The sequence below is a fragment of the Prionailurus bengalensis genome, chromosome A1 (assembly GCF_016509475.1).
Source record: "Prionailurus bengalensis isolate Pbe53 chromosome A1, Fcat_Pben_1.1_paternal_pri, whole genome shotgun sequence".
In the NCBI taxonomy this organism is placed as follows: Eukaryota; Metazoa; Chordata; class Mammalia; order Carnivora; family Felidae; genus Prionailurus; species Prionailurus bengalensis.
The window spans coordinates 196814476-196834823 of record NC_057343.1 but is presented as its reverse complement, the minus strand read 5'-3'; the positions used below and the strand labels follow the sequence as shown (position 1 = coordinate 196834823).

Below are 20348 nucleotides of genomic sequence, written 5' to 3'. Positions count from 1 at the left end.
CAACTGAGAAGTGACCAACCAGTGGGCGGGATGGGAAATAGGACAGAGAGGACAGGGAAAAAAGAGCTTCATACGACCAAAGGCCCAGGTATACATGGGCCTGCGTCACAGTGGGCAGTGACACACACACAAAAACAGTGTTCAGTGACATAAATGTGTCAGAGCTGTCAAAATGGAAAAGATCAGCTGTTTGAAACCTACAGGCTAACTTTTTCCAAATCACGGGCCTAATTTGTTAATTTGCCTATTAAGACGGGTTCTGGGGGCGCCTGGGTGGCTCAGTCGGTTAAGCGTCCGACTTCGGCTCAGGTCACAATCTCGCGGTCCGTGAGTTCGAGCCCCGCGTCGGGCTCTGGGCTGATGGCTTGGAGCCTGGAGCCTGCTTCCAATTCTGTGTCTCCCTCTCTCTCTGTCCCTCCCCCATTCATGCTCTGTCTCTCTCTGTCTCAAAAAAAACAAAAACAAAAACAAAAACAAAAACCCCAAAAACCTTAAAAAAAAAAAAGACGGGTTCTGATTCCAGGTAAGATGGAAAATGTAAACTCCATATAGTTTGTCCCACTGAATGTAGCTATGAAACCTAGACAGACTGAATAGAGTAGTTATTTGCAGACTGCGAAAGGTAAATGGTAGCAGGCAGAGGGGGGAAGAAGACCAGAATTCAAAGTACCATGGAACCAACAGTCTGAAACAAGAGTCAGAATCGTATGTATTCACATCATTTCAGAATATAATACAAAATTACTCAGCATACGAATCCAAACGGCAAAAGCAGGAAAATCTTAACTTGGCTGAGGAAAGATATTCAGCAGATGTCAACACTGTGATGCTACAGATGTTGGAATTATTAACAGAGACTTTAAGGCACCCGATACAAAAATGCTTCATGATCTGGGTGCTTGGGTGGCTCAGCTGGTTGGTCGTCCGTCTTCAGCTCAGGTATGATCCCACGGTCCATGAGTTCAAGCCCCGTGTCGGGCTCTGTGCTGACAGCTCAGAGCCCGGAGCCTGCTTTGGATTCTGTGTCTCCCTCTCTCTCTGCCCCTCCCCCTCTCACACTCTGTCTCTCTCTCACTCTCAAAAATAAATAAACATTAAAAAAAATTTTTTTTAATATAAAAAATGCTTCATGAAGTAAGGGTGAATACTCTTGAAAAGCATGGGAAGATAGAAAGCCTGAGCAAACACATAGAAGCTATTAAAAAGAACCAAAAGGAAATTTTAGAACTAAAAAATGTGATAAATGAAATTCAAAAATTTCCTGGGTGGGCTCAGTAGCAGAACAGAGATGACATAGGTAAAAGCCAGTGACCTTGAATATAGATCAATAGAGATTATCTAGTCTGAACAATAGAGAGATAAAACGATTGGACAACAATGAACAAAGCCTCAGGGACCCATGACACAATCCGGAAACGTCTAACATTCGTGCATCAGAGTCTCAGAAAGAGAAGAGAGAGAGCGTAGTACACAAACTGTGTTTGAAGAAAGGATGGTTTGAGTGCTTCCCACATGTGGCAAAATGTAAACCTACAGATCGAAGACGCTCCCTGAGCCCCAAAGAAAGCAAACTGAAAGTAATCCACACCCAGGCACATCATTTTTGAAAACTAATAACCAAGAAAAAATCTGGAACAGAAGCAGAGAAAAACAGTGCATTACCTAGAGAAAGCAACAGGGAGAATGACCGTGGATTTCTTATCAGAAACCTTGGAGAGGAGAAAAAGTAAGAACGTAAATAAGAAATAAAAATGGCTGAAATAAAAGAACGGTGAATCGAGAATCTGATAGCCAGTGAAAATATCCTCAGGAAAGAAGGTGAAATAAAGACATTCTCAGATGAAAAAATACTAAAATAATTCCTCACCTGCAGACCTTCTAAAAGAATCGCTTAAGGAAATGCTTCAGACAGAAAGCAAATGATACCAGAGGAAAACTTGAGACTTCAGGACTATAGGAAGAGCAACCAAACTGGTAAACGCCTGGGTAATATTCTTCTTCCTCTTCTTCCTTGTGCTCTTTAAACTACTATTGGTGGTAAGTCAATGTAAACAGTGTAACATTATCTGATGGGGGATTCAGTGTATGCAGATGTAATACCTAAGACAAACACAACAAAAAGGAGAGAGGATTGGGACTTACGCAATAGTAAACTTTCTGCATTCCACTCGACATGGCAAAATATTAATTCTGGGGCCACCTGGGTGGCTCAGTCGATTAAGCGTTTGACTTCTGCTCAAGTCATGGTCTCATGCTTCGTGGGTTCAAGCCCTGCGTCCAGCTCTGTGCTGACAGCTCAGAGCCTAGAGCCTGCTTTGGATTCTGTCTCCCTCTCTCTGCCCTTCCCCTGCCTGTGCTCTGTCTCTCTGTCTCTCAAAAATAAATAAAAATTAAAAAAATTTTAAAATATTAATTCTAAGTTGTCTCTTAAGTATTTTGTAATTCTAAGAGCAAAGAATTAAAAAAAAAAGAACTATACAGGAGATATAATTAAAAGACCATAGACAAGTTAAAGTGGAATACAAAAAACATTCGAATACTCCAAAATAAAGCAGGGAAAGGAAAGTAGAGGATAAAAACAGAACAACCAGAAAACAAATACAAAAATGACAACCTAAATCCAACCATATCAATAACAACACTAAACTAAATAATCTAAACATCCTAAATAAAAGATAGGGATTGTCAGAATGGATCTTAAAAAAAAATACCCCCAACTATGTGCTATTTAAAAGAAACTCACTTTAAATATATGTCATAGGTAGATTAAAAGTAAAAAGGTAGAAAAAGCAATATTAATCAAAGGAAAGTTGCGGTGGCTGTATTCATTTCAGATGAAGTGCACGTAAGAATAAGGAATATTACAGGGATGAGGAAGGTCATTACATAATGATAAAGAGGTCAATTCTCCAGGAAGGCATAGTAATCCTGTTTATATACATAACAAAGGAGCTTTGAAATATATGAAGCAAAAACTAACAGAACTGAAATGAGCAACAAAGACACAATTATAGTTGGAGACTTCTATGCTCTTCAGTATTCATTAGAAAAAAGAAGCATAAAATCAGTAACAATATAGAAGAACTGAACACTGTCAACACACTGATTTCATTAATTTATAAACTACAACCTGACAGTAGCAGAATACACATTTATTCAAGTGCACATGAAACATTCACAAGATAGACCATATCCCGAGTCATAAAACAAACCTTAACAAATTATCAGATGAGCAAAATACAAACCATGTTCTCTGACCATAATGAAAACAAACTGGAAATCAGTCACAGAAAGAGAACTATAAATCTCTAAACACTTATGAGTGTTTGATGAGCCAAAGAGGAAGTCTCAAGGAAAACCAGAAGATATTTTGAATTGAACAAAAATAAAAACAAAACATTAATCTGTGGGATGCAGATAATTCAGTGCTTGGGGTGGGGGGTGATTTATAGCACTAAAGCCTTATGTTAGAAAAGGAGAAAGGTCTCAAATCAATAATCTAAGCTTTTAGTTTAAGATACCATAAAAAGAAGAGCTAAGTATAAAGAAAAAAAAAAGGAGAAGGAAGGAAATAAACAGAAATCAATGAAATTGAAAATAGGGGGAAGAAATCAATGAACCCAAAAGCTGGTTTCTGGAAAGGATTAATAAAACTGATAAACCTTAAGCAAGACTGACAAAGAAAAAAGAGAATACACAACTACCAATATCAAGAAATTAAGAGGGAATACCACCAAAGACACAGAAGATATTTAAAATAATAGTAAGAGACCACTACGAGCAATTCCAGGCATATAAACTCGACAACTTAAATGAAATGTACCAATTCCCGAAAAAACTACAAACTACCAAAATTTACCCAAGGTAAAATGCATAACCTGGGCATTCCTATTACTGCTAAAGAATTTTAATTTGTACTTAAATACTTTCTGGATAACGAATGTGTGAGAACAGATGATTTCATTTACAAATTCGACTGAACATTTAAAAATGATATAATACCAATTCTATATAATTTCTTCCATAAATGGAAGAAAATGGGACATATCTCAACTCATTCTATTAGGCAAGTCATACTTTAAAAGTTCAACTGGGCAGATGGTACAGAACAATTGCCCTCATGTACACAGACACAAACATCTTCAGTAAAATATTAGCAAATCAAATTCAGCAACATATAAAAAAGGGTAATAATAGCAGCACGACCAAGTAGGGCTTATGCCAGGAAGGCAAGGCTAGTTCAATATTTGAAACTCAAATCAGGGGCACCTGGGTGGCTCAGCTGGTTAAAGTGTCTGACTCCTGATTTCGGCTCACAGTTGTGAGATTGAGATTCTCTCTCTCTCTCTCTCTCTCTCTCTCTCTCTCTGCCCCTCCCCCCACTCACATGTGTGTGCACTCCTAAAAGGAAGGAAGGAAGGAAGGAAGGAAGGAAGGAAGGAAGGAAGGGAGAAAGAAAGAAAGAAAGAAGGAAGGTAGGAAAGGAAAGAAAGAAAGAAAGAAAGAAAGAAAGAAAGAAAGAAAGAAGAAAAGAAAGAAAGAAACTCAAATCAATGTAATCCACCATATTAACAGTCCAAAGAAGAAAAATCACACCATTATAGGGGTCATAGATCTAAATGTAAAATTTAAAACCATACAAATTTTGGAAGACAACATAGAAGATCTTTGTTACCTGGGGTTTGGCATAGAATTTTTAGGATACAACACCAAAAGCATAATCAATACAAGAAAAAAAAATTGGAATTCATCAAAATTAAAAGCTTTGCTTTGTAACATACATTGTTTAGAAAATGAAAAAAAAAAACAACAAACAAAACAGGGGTACCTAGGTGGCTCAGTCGGTTAAGCATCCAACTTCGGCTCAGGTCATGATCTCACAGTTCATGAGTTCAAGCCCCGCATTGGACTCTGTGCTGACAGCTCAGAGCTTGGAGCCTGCTTCAGATTCTGTGTCTCCCTCTCTCTGCCCCTCCCCTGCTCACACTCTGTCTTGCTCTCTTTCTCAAAAACAAATAATAAAAACATTAAAAATAAATAAAAAATAAAATAAAGAAAACTTCAAGATATACACAGAATGTTAAAAAACAAAAAACACCACTTGTTTCTCCCAGTTATCTGTATACCACACCTCAAACAAATAGAATCCCGTATTTCCCCTCCCACTATGCTTTTGTTCATTCATTTAATACACATGTATGTACCACCTTATATAAGCCAAGTGATTTAGAAATAACTAAGAAAGAATTCTGACTGATGGGAAGAATTCAAGATAGGCAGTCCCTTCTCCTCTGGGGTTTTTACAACAGTAACATTTTCTTATCAACCTATCTATTATGCTAAAAAATAGTATCAAAGCAATGCACAGACAGCAAAGCTGCTTTCCCACAATAGCATCATGAGGTGGGGAAGGTACACTGTAGAGATACAGAAAATGAATTGAGATTCAAGGTAGATTCTAGAGATGTAGAAACTGAACTGAAGTTGAGTGACAGGCCCAGTATCACACAGCACATTGGAATTAAAACATAACTCTTCAAATTCCCAGGGTGAGGGCTTCAATTCCATTTCAAAACATTTTGTGCTAATGTTGCAATATGTTTCAAGAATCTTAAAAGTTCAGACCTCTGTTCTAGTTATTCCATTTCTGGGAATCTAAGGACATAACATGAAATGTCTGCACAGATTTATGCAAAAGACTTTTGGTGCAGTGTTACTTACAGTAGTTAAAATCTAGATGTCTAGACTCACGGGAAATAAGGAAAACCATGTATGCAGTGGTCTAACCTTTATAAACGTTTAGAAGCAGCATGATTATTTGGAAACATGTTGGAAACAATGTCAAATGGAAAGAACAGGATCTTAACATTTTACATACAAAATAATCCTAACTGTATTTTTTAATGTTTTATTTATTTTTGAGACAGAGAGCATGAGCAGGGCAGGGGCAGAGAAAGAGAGAGACACAGAATCCAAAGCAGGCTCAAGGCTCTGAGCTGTCAGCACAGAGCCCAATGTGGAGCTCAAACCCACAAACTGTGAGATCATGACCTGAGCCGAAGTCAAACGCTTAACTGACTGAGCCACCCAGGCACCCCAATATCAGTGCATAGCCTGATGCAGGGCTTGAAGTCACAAACGGTGAGACCATGACCTCAGCCAAGGTCAAGACTCAGAGGCTTAACCGACTACGCCACCCAGGCGCCCCCTAACTGTATTTTAAAAGAGAGTTCTGGGGAAAGATCATGCAAATACTGATGAATAAAAGAAACACCAGTATAGCATTTTCTAGGTCTGTTTCAATAGCGTCAAAAATACACGCAACCTTCGCCAAAGAAGATACACAAGTGGTCAAAAAGCACATGTAAAGATGCTCAGCAAAACTAGGCATTAGGGAAATGCAAATCAAAACCGCAGTGAGATACCACTCCACGCCTCACTAGGACAGCAATAATAACAACAGCAACAACAATGGAAAATAGCAAGTGTGGGCGAGGATGTGGTGCAATTGGAACCCTTGTGCACTGCTGGCGGGAATGCAAAGTGGTGCAGCTGCTGTGGAAAACAGGTTGGCGGTTTCTCAAAAAGTTAAGCATAGATGTGCTGTATGACCCAGCAACTCTACTTCTGGACAGACGTACACCCAGGGAAACCGAAAGCAGGTGTACAAGCAGGTGCGTCTGCTAGTGGCACAAGGCACAGTGGCCAAAGGGTGTCCAACCAATGAATGGATAACAAAATGTGGTGTGTCCAGGCCAATGATAATAGAATATTATTCAGCCATAAAAAGGAAGGGAGTAGCTTTTGAAATGGGAGGGAAAAAAAGAAATGTAGTGCAAATGTAATGTGCACCATGGATGCACCCGGAGACATTATGCTGGGTGAAGAAAGCCAGACACGGGGGTCACAGATGGTATGATTCCATTTATTGAGCATCCAGAATGGACTAAACCCATGACCGGAGAGTGGCTCAGTGGCTGCCAGTGGATCAGGGGCTAGGAGGTTGGGGAGGTGCAGGGAGTGACTGCTTGATGGGTATGAGATTTACTTTTAGGGTAACGGGATGGAACGGGATGGGGTGATGGTTGCTGGGCACTGTGAAGGTACTAAATGTCACTAATGGTAAGTCTTGTATGTATTTTACTCATATATATATATATATATATATATATATATATGGGTATATATATATATATATATATATGGGTATATATATATATATATGGGTGTGTGTATATATATATATAGATAGATAGATAGATATACTTTGCCACACCAACTCTACCAGAATGTTTTTTGAAAGATAAAATCATGAATGTGGCAAAGATTTTACAAAAGAGTTCACTGTGTAAGTATCATTGCTATTACAAACAGTGGCAAAAGTTTGAAATTACCTAAATGCCTAACCAATGGGGCTCAGTAAATGAATAAGGGTATGCATTGGAATGCTGTGCAGTTGCTAAAACTTATATTACAGAAGTTAAATGACAAGATGTTAATACTATTGAAACAGAAAAATCAATTTATCTCCTCCCCCCAGTGTATGTGTGTGTGTATAGAAGAATATCCCAGGTGTATACAAACACACACACACACACACACACACACACACACACACACACACAGTGAAAGGGATATATATTAAAGGGGTAACAGTGACTAGTGACTGGTTCTGGGTAGAATTATACACAATTTTAATTTTTGCAATAATAAAATAAGTACTAATCATTATTTGCTAAGTATCTTATGAAATATCAGGCACTGTTCTAAATTTTACCTATCCATCTATCTGTCTAACAAATCATTTAATTCTCATAAACACCCTAGGAATGAGATTAACTAAATTCTTCAAGTTTGCACAGCCAGTAAGAGGGGAAGCTGGGATTCAAACCCAGGGACTGTGGCTGCAGAGCCTGAGATCGTAACCACTATGCTGTAAGATCGTATTGTTTAGTCCATAGATTCTAAATTTTCTATCATGGTTACATCACATATAAAAGGAAAGAAAGCTATTTGAAAAAAATAACTAACCATATAAATAACCTAACCATAAAATTTAAGAGCTGTCATCATTGTAGGGAAGGAATATGGATATTTAAAAATTCTCCTATTTGTCTAGATTTTTCAAATTTCCTTTAAGGAATATGAATTGCTTTTAAAATTTTAAGGGAAAAAACGTCTCAACTAAGGTTAAACAAAGCATGGCGTCAGAGTTTTAAAGCCATTCCTGAAAGGACAAGTCCAAGGATCCCGAAGACTCCAGTGCGGAGGCAGCCAACTGCTTGTGGACCAGAGGCAGGAGGGGACAGCCAGAGGTAGGAGGAAAGGACCAGAGGCAGGAGGGAGGGGCCAGTGAGAGAAGGGAGGGGCCATAGCAGGAGGGAGGGGCCATAGCAGGAGGGAGGGGCTACAGGCAGGGGGAGGGGCTAGAGGCAGGAGGGAGGCGGCAGTGGGAGACCACCTGTGAACTCGGTGAGGTGAGGGCGCAAGAAGGACCCTTCTACATCTATGCTAGTGAAGCATTTCCATCCTTACCTTGCAGTGCCTCCTCATGCTCTCCCTCCAGGGCTCTTTGCTGTTCATCTAGTTTCTCTCGAAGCTCCAGCTCCCTCTCCTTCTCCACCTGGGGACAGAAAGTGGTAAGCAGCGTGAGATTGAGCAGGTTTAGCACAGCCTCGCTTATCCACTCCCGGAACCCTGGAGCTTTGCAGAGGCTGGTGATCAGAGTCCCACCCTGTCGTCTACGTGATGGGGACAATCTGAGTTCAGAGAGGGCACAAGGCCTCCAAGACACAGCAGATGTGGCTGACTTTGCTTCTTTAGGGCTTGGAAGGGGGCTCCTAGAGAACCGTCTAGGTGGAAGGCAAGTAGGGGTCTTCCAACCCTGATGCCCGCTCCAGGCAGGAAGTCTTTCTACTGCATCAGAGTGTTTCCCGACCTTTCATTGCATATAATGTACATAATGAATTACATGCAAGCAGTTACAAATATTTATTCAAAAGATAAAGGACTCCCTTCTTGGTAATGGAGTAAGAGATACTTACAACAACAAAATCAAAAGTTGGTCCTCACTCTGGGACTTAGCGAGGTTAGCTGAGCAGGAGGTTTTCCTGCTCAACACAGGTGGGGTTGTGTCACCTGGACTTACCTGTTGTGCCCATTTCTTCCTGTCCTCTTCGTGTTGCTGGAGAATTCTGGTTATATCCTTCTGGCACAGCTCAGCCTCCTCAGATGCGCACAGCTGGACAGTTGTGGCTGTGAGTGAGGAAGCAAAAAATGCACACAGAGCGGAGGAGAAGCCAGGGTCCAGCAGAGAGGATGTGGGAGGCCAGGGCTAAGGGATGAGAACTCCAGTGTCCACCTCAAGAACGGTTTCAGTTGGGAGATCAACCTCCAGAGGCCTCCCCAGCCCCGCACATCTCTCTGGCTTGGGAGACCCTCTTGAGTGCAGGAGCCAGTGGGCTCATTTTGTTGTCCTCTAGGATCTACAGCAGAGCTGGTAACTTGCAGGCCAGACTCAGCCCGTAAAGGTGCAATTTGCTCTAGCTAATATCTAAATTTAAAAAATAATTAGTTGCAGGGTGCCTGGGCGGCGTAGTCGGGTAAGCGTCAGACTCATGATTTCGGCTCAGGTCATGATCTCGTGGTTTGCACGTTCAAACCCCTGCATCAAGCTCTGTGCTGACCATGCGGAGCCTGCTTGGGATTCTCTCTCTCTCCCTCTCTCTCTCTCTCTGCCCCTTCCCCACTCATGCTGTCTCTCTCCTCTCTCTCAAAATAAATAAGGAAATAAACATTTAAAAAAATTAGTTGCTGAGGTTTACTAACTGGGCAGCTTTTACTTCATGTACAGATGTCTGTCCAACTTGTTTTCAAGGAGCAGGAGAACTGGCAGTGTATGAAGCTGAGGCCAGCCTGTCTCCTGCTTTGTCCAGGGTGTGGCTCTGCCATTTGCCCCAGGCCTTGCCTCTCTCTCCTGGGGCTGCGTCATCACCTGCTTTACCTGCTGGGGCCTGAAGGTGTCTGAGTGTGTGACCCCTGACCTTTAGCAGGCCCCACCCCCAGCTGGAGGCAGAGGGGCTGCCATGAGTGGGAAGGAGGCGCCAACAGGAAGCTTCGCTCTTGCTTAGGGAAACTCCAAAACCCGCCCTGCCCACGCAGCTCTGAGTCCAGTAGGCTCTGGGTGTGACCTAGGGCATGACCCATCCTCTCTGTGCCTCAGTTACCCAATATGTGAAATCAGGATAATAATAATACCCACCTCACAGGGCTGTTGAGATAATTAAATCAGGAAACAATGGCAACAGCAATAATAATAGCAAGGTAAGGAATACGGAGAGCATATCATGCCCGGGAATGTGCCAGTCCCGTTCCAAGTGCCTCATGGGTACTACTCGCCTAGTCCCCGCAACAACCCAACATGGTGGGTACTGTCACTCTCCCCATTTCACAGACGAGGAAACTGAGAGACAGAGAAGTGATGCAACTTGTCTAGGATCACCCAGTTCACAGTTGGGGAGAAGGGCTGTGAATACACTGTCTGACCCCACGGCAAACGCTCCTAACTACCACCGTATCCTGCCTGCTTATGCACAAAGAGCAGGAAGCATAGTGCCAGGCATTTAGAAGTAGCTCAGTAAATGTTCTTTATTGTTTATGGAATGTTCTCTGGATATTCATTATTGCTCATGACAAGCATTAGAGGGGCTGGCATTACTGGTGCGGTAGGTATTATTATTAACGTTAGTATTATTATTGCAGAGCTCCATCGACAGGGTTGGCAAAGGGCACGAGGAGAAAGGTGCGGAATGGGGCTCCAGGCAGGAAGCCAGCACTGGGGGAGTGAGTCAGTGCCCTGAGTCCTGGGGGATGGCAGTGGTCAAGTACAGAGAACCCCAGACTCAAACAAACCATTTGGCTCAGCATCCCAGACTTTGGTCCACAACCTGGCCCCAGCCAGGGAGAAGCTTATAAGACAGATATCGTCACCAACAATAGTCTTCAGCCCCACTCCCAGAGATTCTTAATTACTTGGTCGGCGGCGGGGCCCCAGAATCCGTATCTTTGATGTTCCCCAAGTAATTCTTGTGCACATGCAGGTTACAGAACCTCTGAATTCTGGTCCCATGGCTGATCTGGAACTTAAACTTCATCTATAACGTCCCTGACAGTCTTCAGCCTGTAACTGGACACTTTCAGAGACGAGAGCTCGTTTCATTACGAGGCAGCTCTGATGGTTCTAAAACAACAATCACACAAAAAATCCTTTGAAATTGAGCTGAATTCTGCCTGCCTGTTTCTGCCGCCTTGAAGCCCTTCTACTGACCTCTGAGTCACACTGAACAAGGCTTATCTTTCTTCTCTATGAGGGCACTTCAGACACTTGGAGAGAACTGTTGTGTTTTACTGCAGTATCTTCTTTCCAGGTAGAACATCCTCTGCTCCTTTAACTGCTCCTTATAGGACGTGGCTTCTAGATTCCTCACCAGCCTGATCTGCCTTCCACTGTACTCCCTCCAATTTTTCTGGATTCTTCTGAAAGTGTACTTTCCAGAAATAAACTCCGCACTCTAGGTATGGCATCAATAGCCAGGAACAGGCCAGTACAGGTCAGGACTATCACCTCCCTCATTTTAGACATGATACTCCTATTAATGTAACTTACTTAAGGTCTCATGAGATAATTAAACAGCTATATCACCTTTGTTGGTTATAAGGCAGGAAACCTCATGGATCATGGGGAGGGCATATATAGGCCTGGCCACTCACCTGTGTCCCCATTGAGGGGACCTAGTTCCTGTGGCTGTGGTCTGGGTAGCTGATCTGGTTTGCGGCGCCTCTGGAAGAAAGGAGACAACAATGACGTGAGGGTAGAGGGTAGAGGTCAGTGTGAGGATGGGTGTAGGATCCTTCCAAAGGCAAGACAGAACTTCCAGTTATGCCAGAGCCTGCCCTGTATCCAGTTACTTAGGCTGCCTCCCCCACTAGCCAAAGGGGAAGGGGTTCCCAGAGCAGAATTTCTCATCATTTCCAGGCGAACCCTCACTGGGGAGTTCGATGCTGGTTGACCTGTCCTTAGAGCCTTGTGGTTTGTGCTGCCATCCACGGGGCCCTCCCTGCCCACCTCTTTCTTCTCCCAGGACTTGGCCAGACCTCCTGCTATTACCCTCAGTCCAGTTATGGCTGAAATTTCCCAACCTCTAGTTCAGAGACAATTCCCCTTTCCTCTCAGGGCCTATGGCTACCACAACTTCCTTCCAAGTTCCCCATATTGGGGACAAAGCATCAGAAGTCCAAGCCATGATTTTACATGCTTATTCTTTGTTAGAGGGGGGTATTCCCCCAACTATAAGGAGGCAGGGGTACTTACCTTGACTGATGGGGGGGGGGGGAAGACACCGTACTCAGGATGTACCGGACACTATGATGTCTTATCTATATTATCTTAGCTAATCTTCAGAATGAACCTGGGAAATATGAATGTGCCCAATTTAAAGATCAGGAAGTTGAGGCCGAGTGACGTTAGGGCTCAACCAAAGCAGATTAGTGGATAATTGGCAGAGTCAGGTATCTTAGCCATACCTCTGGGCACGTTAACCAACTTTGGCCAGGATTGGTTGGATCGGATCAAAGGAGGGAACCGATGCCAAAGTCTATATCCCAAAGCAGTGTCAGTGGCACCCAGATAATCAAGTTTCATAAATCGTATTTTTTAATAGGAGAGTTGATATGGGTTGACAATCAAGAATGACTGAAACGCTGCTAGGAAGCATACTTCTGGTTGGGGAGGAAGAGAAGTCAAGGGAAGGCTTCTACAACCTTCTGCTTCTGCCCCACAGTGCCCAGCACAAAGCCTGGTACGTTGTGAGCCCCTGACAAGCTGGACCCAACCTGGCACCTCTCCTAGGCCCTGGTGCCTCAAATCTGCTCAGTGGCTGGGTATGCCTGACAAGTAGGTTTTCCTTTCACCCTGTTTAGACTCAGCTCCCCTGCCCCGGGGAGCGGGGGTGCCTGGCCAGGGAACAAGCCAGGGAAGCTGTCAAAGCAGGAATCTGGGGAAGTGACGGGAGCCAGCCTCTCTATCCTGGGCTGCAGGAAGGAGGAGATAAATGGTTGTCTCATCCCTGTTGCCACGACTGGTTACACTAATCTGGGAATGTTTTTCATGGGACTGAGAATTCCTGAATTCCAGGCCTGGCTGGATAAATCTCTTCCCTCTTCTGGGCCCCTGCTCCCTCCTTTGTGAAGGAGAGGCAAGGAGGTCTTAGTCGATCCCCATGGTGTTCATACTCAGAGCCTATGACCTCAGATCCTCTCAATAGCCCTGACAGGCAGGGCTATTACAGGTAAGGACACTGAAGCCCAGGGAGGTAAGCCACCATCACACTGTGCCAAAATCAACATCAGGACCAGGTCTCTGCACTGGGGCGCCTGGGTGGCTCAGTCAGTTAAGCGTCTGACTTCGGCTCAAGTCATGAACTCACGGTTCCTGAGTTCGAGCCCTGTGTTGGGTTCTCTGCTGTCGGCATGGAGCCTGCTTGGGTTCCTCTTTCCCCTTTTCCCTCTGCCTCTCCCCTGTTCTCTCTGCCTCAAAAATAAATCAAATAAACATTAAAAAAAAAAAAAAAAGAACCAAGCCTCAGCCCTTTAGAGACTGGAGCTGCGTGGTTAAGAACTCTGGGATTCTAGAATTACCCAGACCTGGATTCGAATCTTAAATCAAACCCTGTGTGACTGTATGGGCTCTTCAAACCTCGGATTTCTAATGTTGCTTTAAGGATTAGATGGGATAATGCACCTATAATGTCTGACATATTCTAAGAGCTCAAACATTGCCTGAGTTTGTTACTTTCTGAAGAACAAAGACCCTGAAATACTTTGGGAGATCTCCCTCAGACTGGCCTGAAGTCAGATCATAAAGCTCATGAGAAACTGTCGTCTCCCAAATAACAGCCACAGAGAAGTGAAAAACTCTTCTCCACGAACAGCCTCCAGACCACAGGCAGGATGTGACTGTGCGCTTGAGTCCCCAGATCCTAACGAAACCACTCCCAGGATTACTCCGTCAAATAACATCCAAGACTCATCACCATCCGTCCTCAGGCTACCGTCCTCCTCAGCCTCCTTCCTTCCTTAGTAAATATTTGTAAACATCTTCTTCCGATTATAGTAGTAGTAATAATTTATTCATTAAAGGAATGTTACCTATGCTTCCTGATATTTTAATTTTTCAAATATATTTATGAGCATTTACTACATGGCATTAAATATTCTGTACACATATTAATTTTCATGACTCAAACATTACATCCTTGTGGATGAGTTCAATCATTTAATGCATAATCTGCATGAGTATTTGAATTATTTCCATTTTTTAATTTCCGAATTATGCTTTAGTGAACATACTGACTTTTTTACATAGCCAAAGCTATGGGTTCTACCCTCCAGAAAGGTTAAAAGAACTCACCCACTAAAAGCACACAAGAAGGCCAGTGTCACTGCAACCTTGCCAACATGGAACAGTATCATTTTTACAAAATAATCGGCAAATTTGCTGGGCCCAACTAAACAGGCCTATTGTACTTCTGGTCCCAATATGCACATCCACGTGTCCAAGAGCATCCCAAGCTGCTCAAGACCATCCCAGCATGACGTACACTCTCAGGCTTCCGGGCTGAGTTCATGTAACATTTCTCCTCGGTCTCTCCCCAGGGCTGAGTTAGTTCCTATCAGCTCTATGCTCCAGTGTGTGTTCAGACACCCATGTGAGTACCTACCTGGCTACCCAGGTTTCTCCAGCTAGGCCAAGGGGCTCCTTGAGGACCAGGACCATTTTTGAAATCCACTTGGGATTTGTCCAGGCATGTGTGTTAGGATGCCCAGAACAGTATTTCTAGGAATGTGGCCTATGGGCCTCCCGTATTAGAACCACCTAGAGTGCTTGTTTAACGCAGCCCGCAGGCCCAGTTCTAGACCCACAGAATCCAAGGGTGGTACACGTGCCAGGAAGCTCCCATCTGCCCATCTGTGCAGGTGGTTCGGATATCACGAAAGCCTGGGGACACAGAGCCCAGGGCCGAGTAGGAATTGATAAGCAACTACTGCATGGAAAATCCCCAGGTTGGGACTCTGGCAGCTTCCTCCTCAGAGGCCACGGAGCAGAGTTCACCCTGCAGTGGGAGAGGACAGGAGCTGGGAGGGGAACACAAGAATTTCCCCTTCCAAAAGCAGAGCGGGGAGGCCCAGGGCTGGGGGTGGGGCATTCGGACTGAGCTCTGGAGGAGGGCTAGCAAGGTCAGTGGGGTTTCCTGAGTTAAGAGAAACTTGGGAGAAGAGAGCTCGAGGGGCAGCTGGCAGCACAGGACGTAGGGAGAACACAGGACTGGGGGAGACACCTGGAGACCCGGGTTCCAGCTTTACTATGAGACATTAGGCAAGTCCCCCACTCTGGTCCTCAGTTTCTCTATCTGTCATGCACCAGGGTTGGAACAGGTGTTCTCTTCAGTTCCTTTGAACTCAAGGGCAGCCCTTCAACTAATAAGGCTGGAAACAGGGCCTTTATATCTTGGCAGCAACCATGGTTGTGGGGCCCATCTTCTTGTTCAAGCAGACCAGACCCCTGCCTTGGGTTCAACCTGAAGCAAACCTGGTCTGTAACGGGATGTGGCACAGTCAGGGCAGAGAGGGAGGGCGGTGCCAGATGAGCTCCCATCGGGTCTAGTGAGACCCCTCGAATATGCTTGCATTTTGAAGGGTAAACTGACAAACTGAATGCATCCAGAAGGAGGTGACAAGACGTGGCAGGAGGCACGAAACCAAAGTATGGGAGGTGCTATGAACAGAACAAGTTGGTCCGCCTCAAGAACAGACAAGAAAACCTGGCCACTGCCTTCAAATCTCACAGGACTATCCTAAGGTGGAAGCTCTAGTGTGTGGCCCACAGCCTTGGAGGGCAGGACTGTGGCTGAGGACTAGAAGTTTCGAGAAGTTTCAGTTCAGCATGAAGAAGAATTTCAGAACTGTCCCCGGAACAGAGATAAGCTGCCTTACTAGAGGTTGGGGTTTGGCGGTGGTAGCGAGTTCTCCGTCACTGGTAGCGTGCAAGAAGAGGCAACCTTCATTTCGCAGGTTGGACTGAGAGATCACAGCGGACCTTTAACTCCAACAGTCTGAAATTCTGTGAAGTATCCTTGATGTTCAGCAAGGAAAGACCTCCGCTAAGCATAAAGTGCAGATGGGATGTGAAACCCACCAGCATTAACATTGTATCAGAGGGCTCTGTTGAGTATTCCCCGGGTTGTAGTACTTTGTAGCACAGGTGAATTTCCATAGTCTACTTCCCTCAAATTGTGAGCCGCACCAGGCAAGAGTGAGTAAGGCAGAAGGAGCTGCCCAGCTCTTCCTCACCTTGGGACTCCTGCTACAGTGGAAGCCAAGGGCAGCCCTGAGGATAGCTCAGCCTCCTGAAGACACTTTAGGACCATCACTAACCTCGCTGTGGGGACCATCACTCCATGCTTTCCGTGGGCCTTCGGACTTTGTGTATTTCTGATGGAGTGGTATGACATATGCCCTCGTTATTCCTGCTTAGCTTAGAGAGTTCAGTAACCAAAGGACCCTTTAGTTACCTGTTCCTTTCCTGTCCCCTAACTTGCCTTGGCCACATAGTTCTATCACACCTATTCTGGCCGAGGAACGCTTCCTGGGACCCAGAAGGCAGGATTGGAAGGGCCCCTGGAGACAGTTTATTCCAATCCCCACCTCCTATTTCCAGATGGAAAACCTGAGGCCCAGTGGTGGGATGGGCAGCATTTGCCAGAGGCCTCAAAGCAGGGGAGCAGAGCCCTAATGAGAACCCGGATTCAAGGAGGCTGGAGGCCCTTCCGTTTCCTTTATGCAAACACCAGATTGATCCCAGTAGCTGAAGTGTAGGGGACAGATGATTTGGGGCCTCGAGGGACTCAGTCCCTGCAGTATCTGAGCTGCCTTTCCTGTGTCTGGACTCAGTGTGGGTGGGGCCCCACACCAGTAGTTTCAGAAGCTTACCAACCACAGGCCAAGCCTATTGGCTGAGGTAGAGGCAGGAAGGAGGTGGGGGTGGAGGCCCCAAGGGCCCCCTCCAGAAGCGGGAGGAAAGGCAAGGCCTAAAAGTTCAGAGCGGTTGAGAAATTAGCGTTCCCACCCAAATCACAGAGGCTCTGATCACCATACACAAAGGCCTCAGCTTCCCTACCTCTAAAATGGGCAGAAGTATTTTGCCAAAGTAATGCCGGAATTTGATTTCATTTTCCCAGTACCTGGGGCGGTGAAGATTTAGTTCAATTTGTTCATATCATACAGCGTGGGGTCAGCCACAACTGACTGCCCCGGGGACACAGATCAGTGTGGTGATACGACCGACCTAAAGGGAGGAGGGCCAGCCTGCACTCGGCTGGGCTGGTGGGCCACCGCCTATTCTCTGAACACCTGTGATGCCCCCAGAGCACCCCAGTCAGGGGCGGATGTGGTCTCGACTGCTCCTATCTGATCGACTGATGAATGAGACCTCAGGGGAGGACAGAACCACCTGCCTCTTAAGCACCAGCACTACTGAGTCAGACCATGGCAGTCGGCACGGCAGGCCTTGAATGCAGAGCTCATCCTCATTCACAGACAAGAGAGGCTGAGGCCCAGACAAAGGCTTTCCAATGCACCACATTCCTTTTCTTCCTCCCCAGAGCCTACCTTTTCCGGCCCCCTACCAGCTTCCCAGGGCGTCTGCCAGTTCTGATCACCTTAGAGGGCCTGGTGCTGGACACGGCAGCGTGCACCATTTCTGGCATTTGGGTCAGTCTGAGACCCTGAAGGAGTGGGGCAGAAAACGACGTCAGTGGCCGGGGCAGGGCAAGAGACGTGCCGAGAGCACAGGTAACCCTGCCAGACAGCCACCTTGCTCCCCAACCCAATGGCAAACTCCCCAGTGGGTGTTCAGAGTCAAAACCCTGGTTTGCCACGTGCCTGCTGTGTGACCTTGGGAAAGTACCCTACCCTCTCTGGGCTTCTGTTTCCTCCTCTTTCTGGCACGGAGTTGGGCAATGGGATACAACGGAGTCCTTCTGGTTTTGACACGCTTGGGATGTAGAAGAAGGGGCAGAGGGAGGTCATCCGGACACCTCATCCTGTGTCAATCCCGTCACACTCGTTTGCTCCGGGCAGAGCAGGGCAGGTGATCTGACACACTCAGCCATCAACCCCTGCATGACGAGGGCTTCTCCAGAGGACAAGAAAGGAGGTGCCTTTGCTCAGGAGGGCCTGGGTGGGTGTCCTGCACCCTTCACACCACCCTCTGTTCTCGAGTAGCCCCCGTGGGGAGGCAATAAAAGGAAGGGCAAGATGACAGGGACCTCAGCAGCCACCCCAGGTTACAGGCGGCATACCCCACCCCCCTGCAATAGCAGGGCTTAGCAGAGAGGCGCCCGTCAGTGAGGACATGGCACCTCCAGGGCGCTCACAGCAGAGTCGTTTGTAACAGAGGCACACTGGAAACCAGCCTCACGTCTGTAGTGGAGGCTGGCTCGATACACTAAGATACATAATACTCTGCGATGTCACTTGTAAGTTTAAAAACTGAAGCACGTGTTACATACCCAGTTGGAAAGGCATCTGGTAGACCACCAATATGCAAATAAACTATTTCTACTGCGCACAAAAGAACAGAGTAAAGGGCCAAGAAAAGCACAAGTTGATGGCACTTGTTTGTCATCTCCAGAGAAAGGACGGAGATTGCTGTGGCCAAGGAGGGGTAGCATTAGTTTTACCTTAATTCTTAGGACTTTTTAAACAACAGTGTATTCCGGGGCGCCTGGGTGGCTCAGTCAGTTAAGCGTCCGACTTCAGCTCAGGTCATGATCTCACGGTTCGTGGGTTTGAGCCCCATGTCGGGCTCTGTGCTGACAGCTTGGAGCCTGGAGCCTGCTTCGGAATCTGTGTCTCTCTGTCTCTCTGCCCCTCTCCTACTCATGCTCTGTCTCTGTCTCTCTCTCTCTCTCAAAAATAAAGTAAAAACATAAAAAATAAATTAAAAAAACCCACAACAGTGTATTTAAACTTTACTTGTGTGCAAAGAAATTAACGAGAAGAAACATCTCTCTCTGAGCCTAAAAGCAGCCGTGGCAGTCCTGTTACAGATGGAGAAGCCAGGGCCCAGGGAGAGGACCTCCTATCTGCCATCCCACAGCAAGTTAGTGGAAGAGGCAGGAGTCAGTCCACTGCTGACTCCCAGGGCGGCCCTTTCCTCCGCAGGTGCCGTGGCTGGTGGCCGGTGGCCAAAAGCATCTGGGCCTCCTCGTCCAAGCACCTCCGCGTTTGCCACGCTCCCTACTCTTCTGGTGAGCCATGGGTCCAAGGGTGGGCTCTTGCTGTCCACCTTGACTGCTGGCAAGGCAGGGGCGAAGGCTGAGCGCGAGGGTGGGAGCCATTAACCCGAAGACATACAAGCTCCCCAGGGCTGCTGCAGCAAATCACCACAAAGACGGAGCCTTAAAACGGAGTGTGCTCTCCCACAGTTCTGGAGGTTACAAGTCCAAAAGCAAGGTTGTCAGGTGAGTGGGTTCCTTCTGGAGGTTCTGAGGAAGAATCCGTCCTAGCTCCTTCTCCTGGCTTCTGGCAGTTGCCAGCAAGTCTTGGTGTCCCTTGGCCTGTGCGTCCGCATCCTTCCAATCTCTGCTTCTGTTACCGCATGGCCTTCTCCCTGTCCAAATTTTCCTGTTCTCATGAGGATAACTGTCATTGGATGAAGGCCCATCCTAATCCAGTATGACCTCATCCTAACTGGATCCCATCTCCAAAATAAGGTCACATTCATAGGTTCTAGGTACACATGAGTTGGGCGGGGGCGGGGGGGGGGTACAGATAAATTTCCAGTACAGATAAATTTCCTGATGTCAAGGCTATTTCCTTAAGGAGCGGCAGCAGGTAGGGTGGTGTGGAGCCGTGGAGAAATGGCAAGGAAGTCTACGAGGTTCTGGCACACTCAGTGAAAGAACTCCACCATCGGGGGAGAGGGAGACATGGAAGTAGGTCAGGTTGTACATCACTTATCTGGGGGAAAGCATGGCCGTGGGAGGGGTGTTTTAGGTATTGTAAGGCATCTGGCCTAGATGTTCGGGAAGGTTCAGGTTTGAAAATAAAGCGACAAGATCAACGATTTTCAGGGATTAAAATTCACCTGGCGAGAAATGCCAGGTGACTTGTCTTCAGGTCATGGGCAGGTTTAGATCTCCACACACTGAAGAAGGATGGATGCTCTCTTGCGCCTTCTCTCTGCCCACCGTGTGCTCACAGGGGCTCCCCCTGCTCTCCCTCCGGGT

At 45.9% G+C, this 20348-nt stretch overlaps 1 protein-coding gene across 1 annotated transcript in view; it reads right to left on the bottom strand.

Moving 5' to 3' along the window:
- The window catches only part of CCDC69 (coiled-coil domain containing 69), a 47725-nt gene that overhangs the window by 7576 nt on the left and 19801 nt on the right, over positions 1 to 20348 (bottom strand). The window contains exons 3-5 of the mRNA XM_043573871.1: positions 11770 to 11839; positions 9149 to 9255; positions 8536 to 8623 (exon numbers count right to left, since the gene is read on the bottom strand). Of these exons, the coding sequence (XP_043429806.1) occupies positions 8536 to 8623; positions 9149 to 9255; positions 11770 to 11839 (265 nt within the window). The remainder of the gene's footprint in view (positions 1 to 8535; positions 8624 to 9148; positions 9256 to 11769; positions 11840 to 20348) is intronic.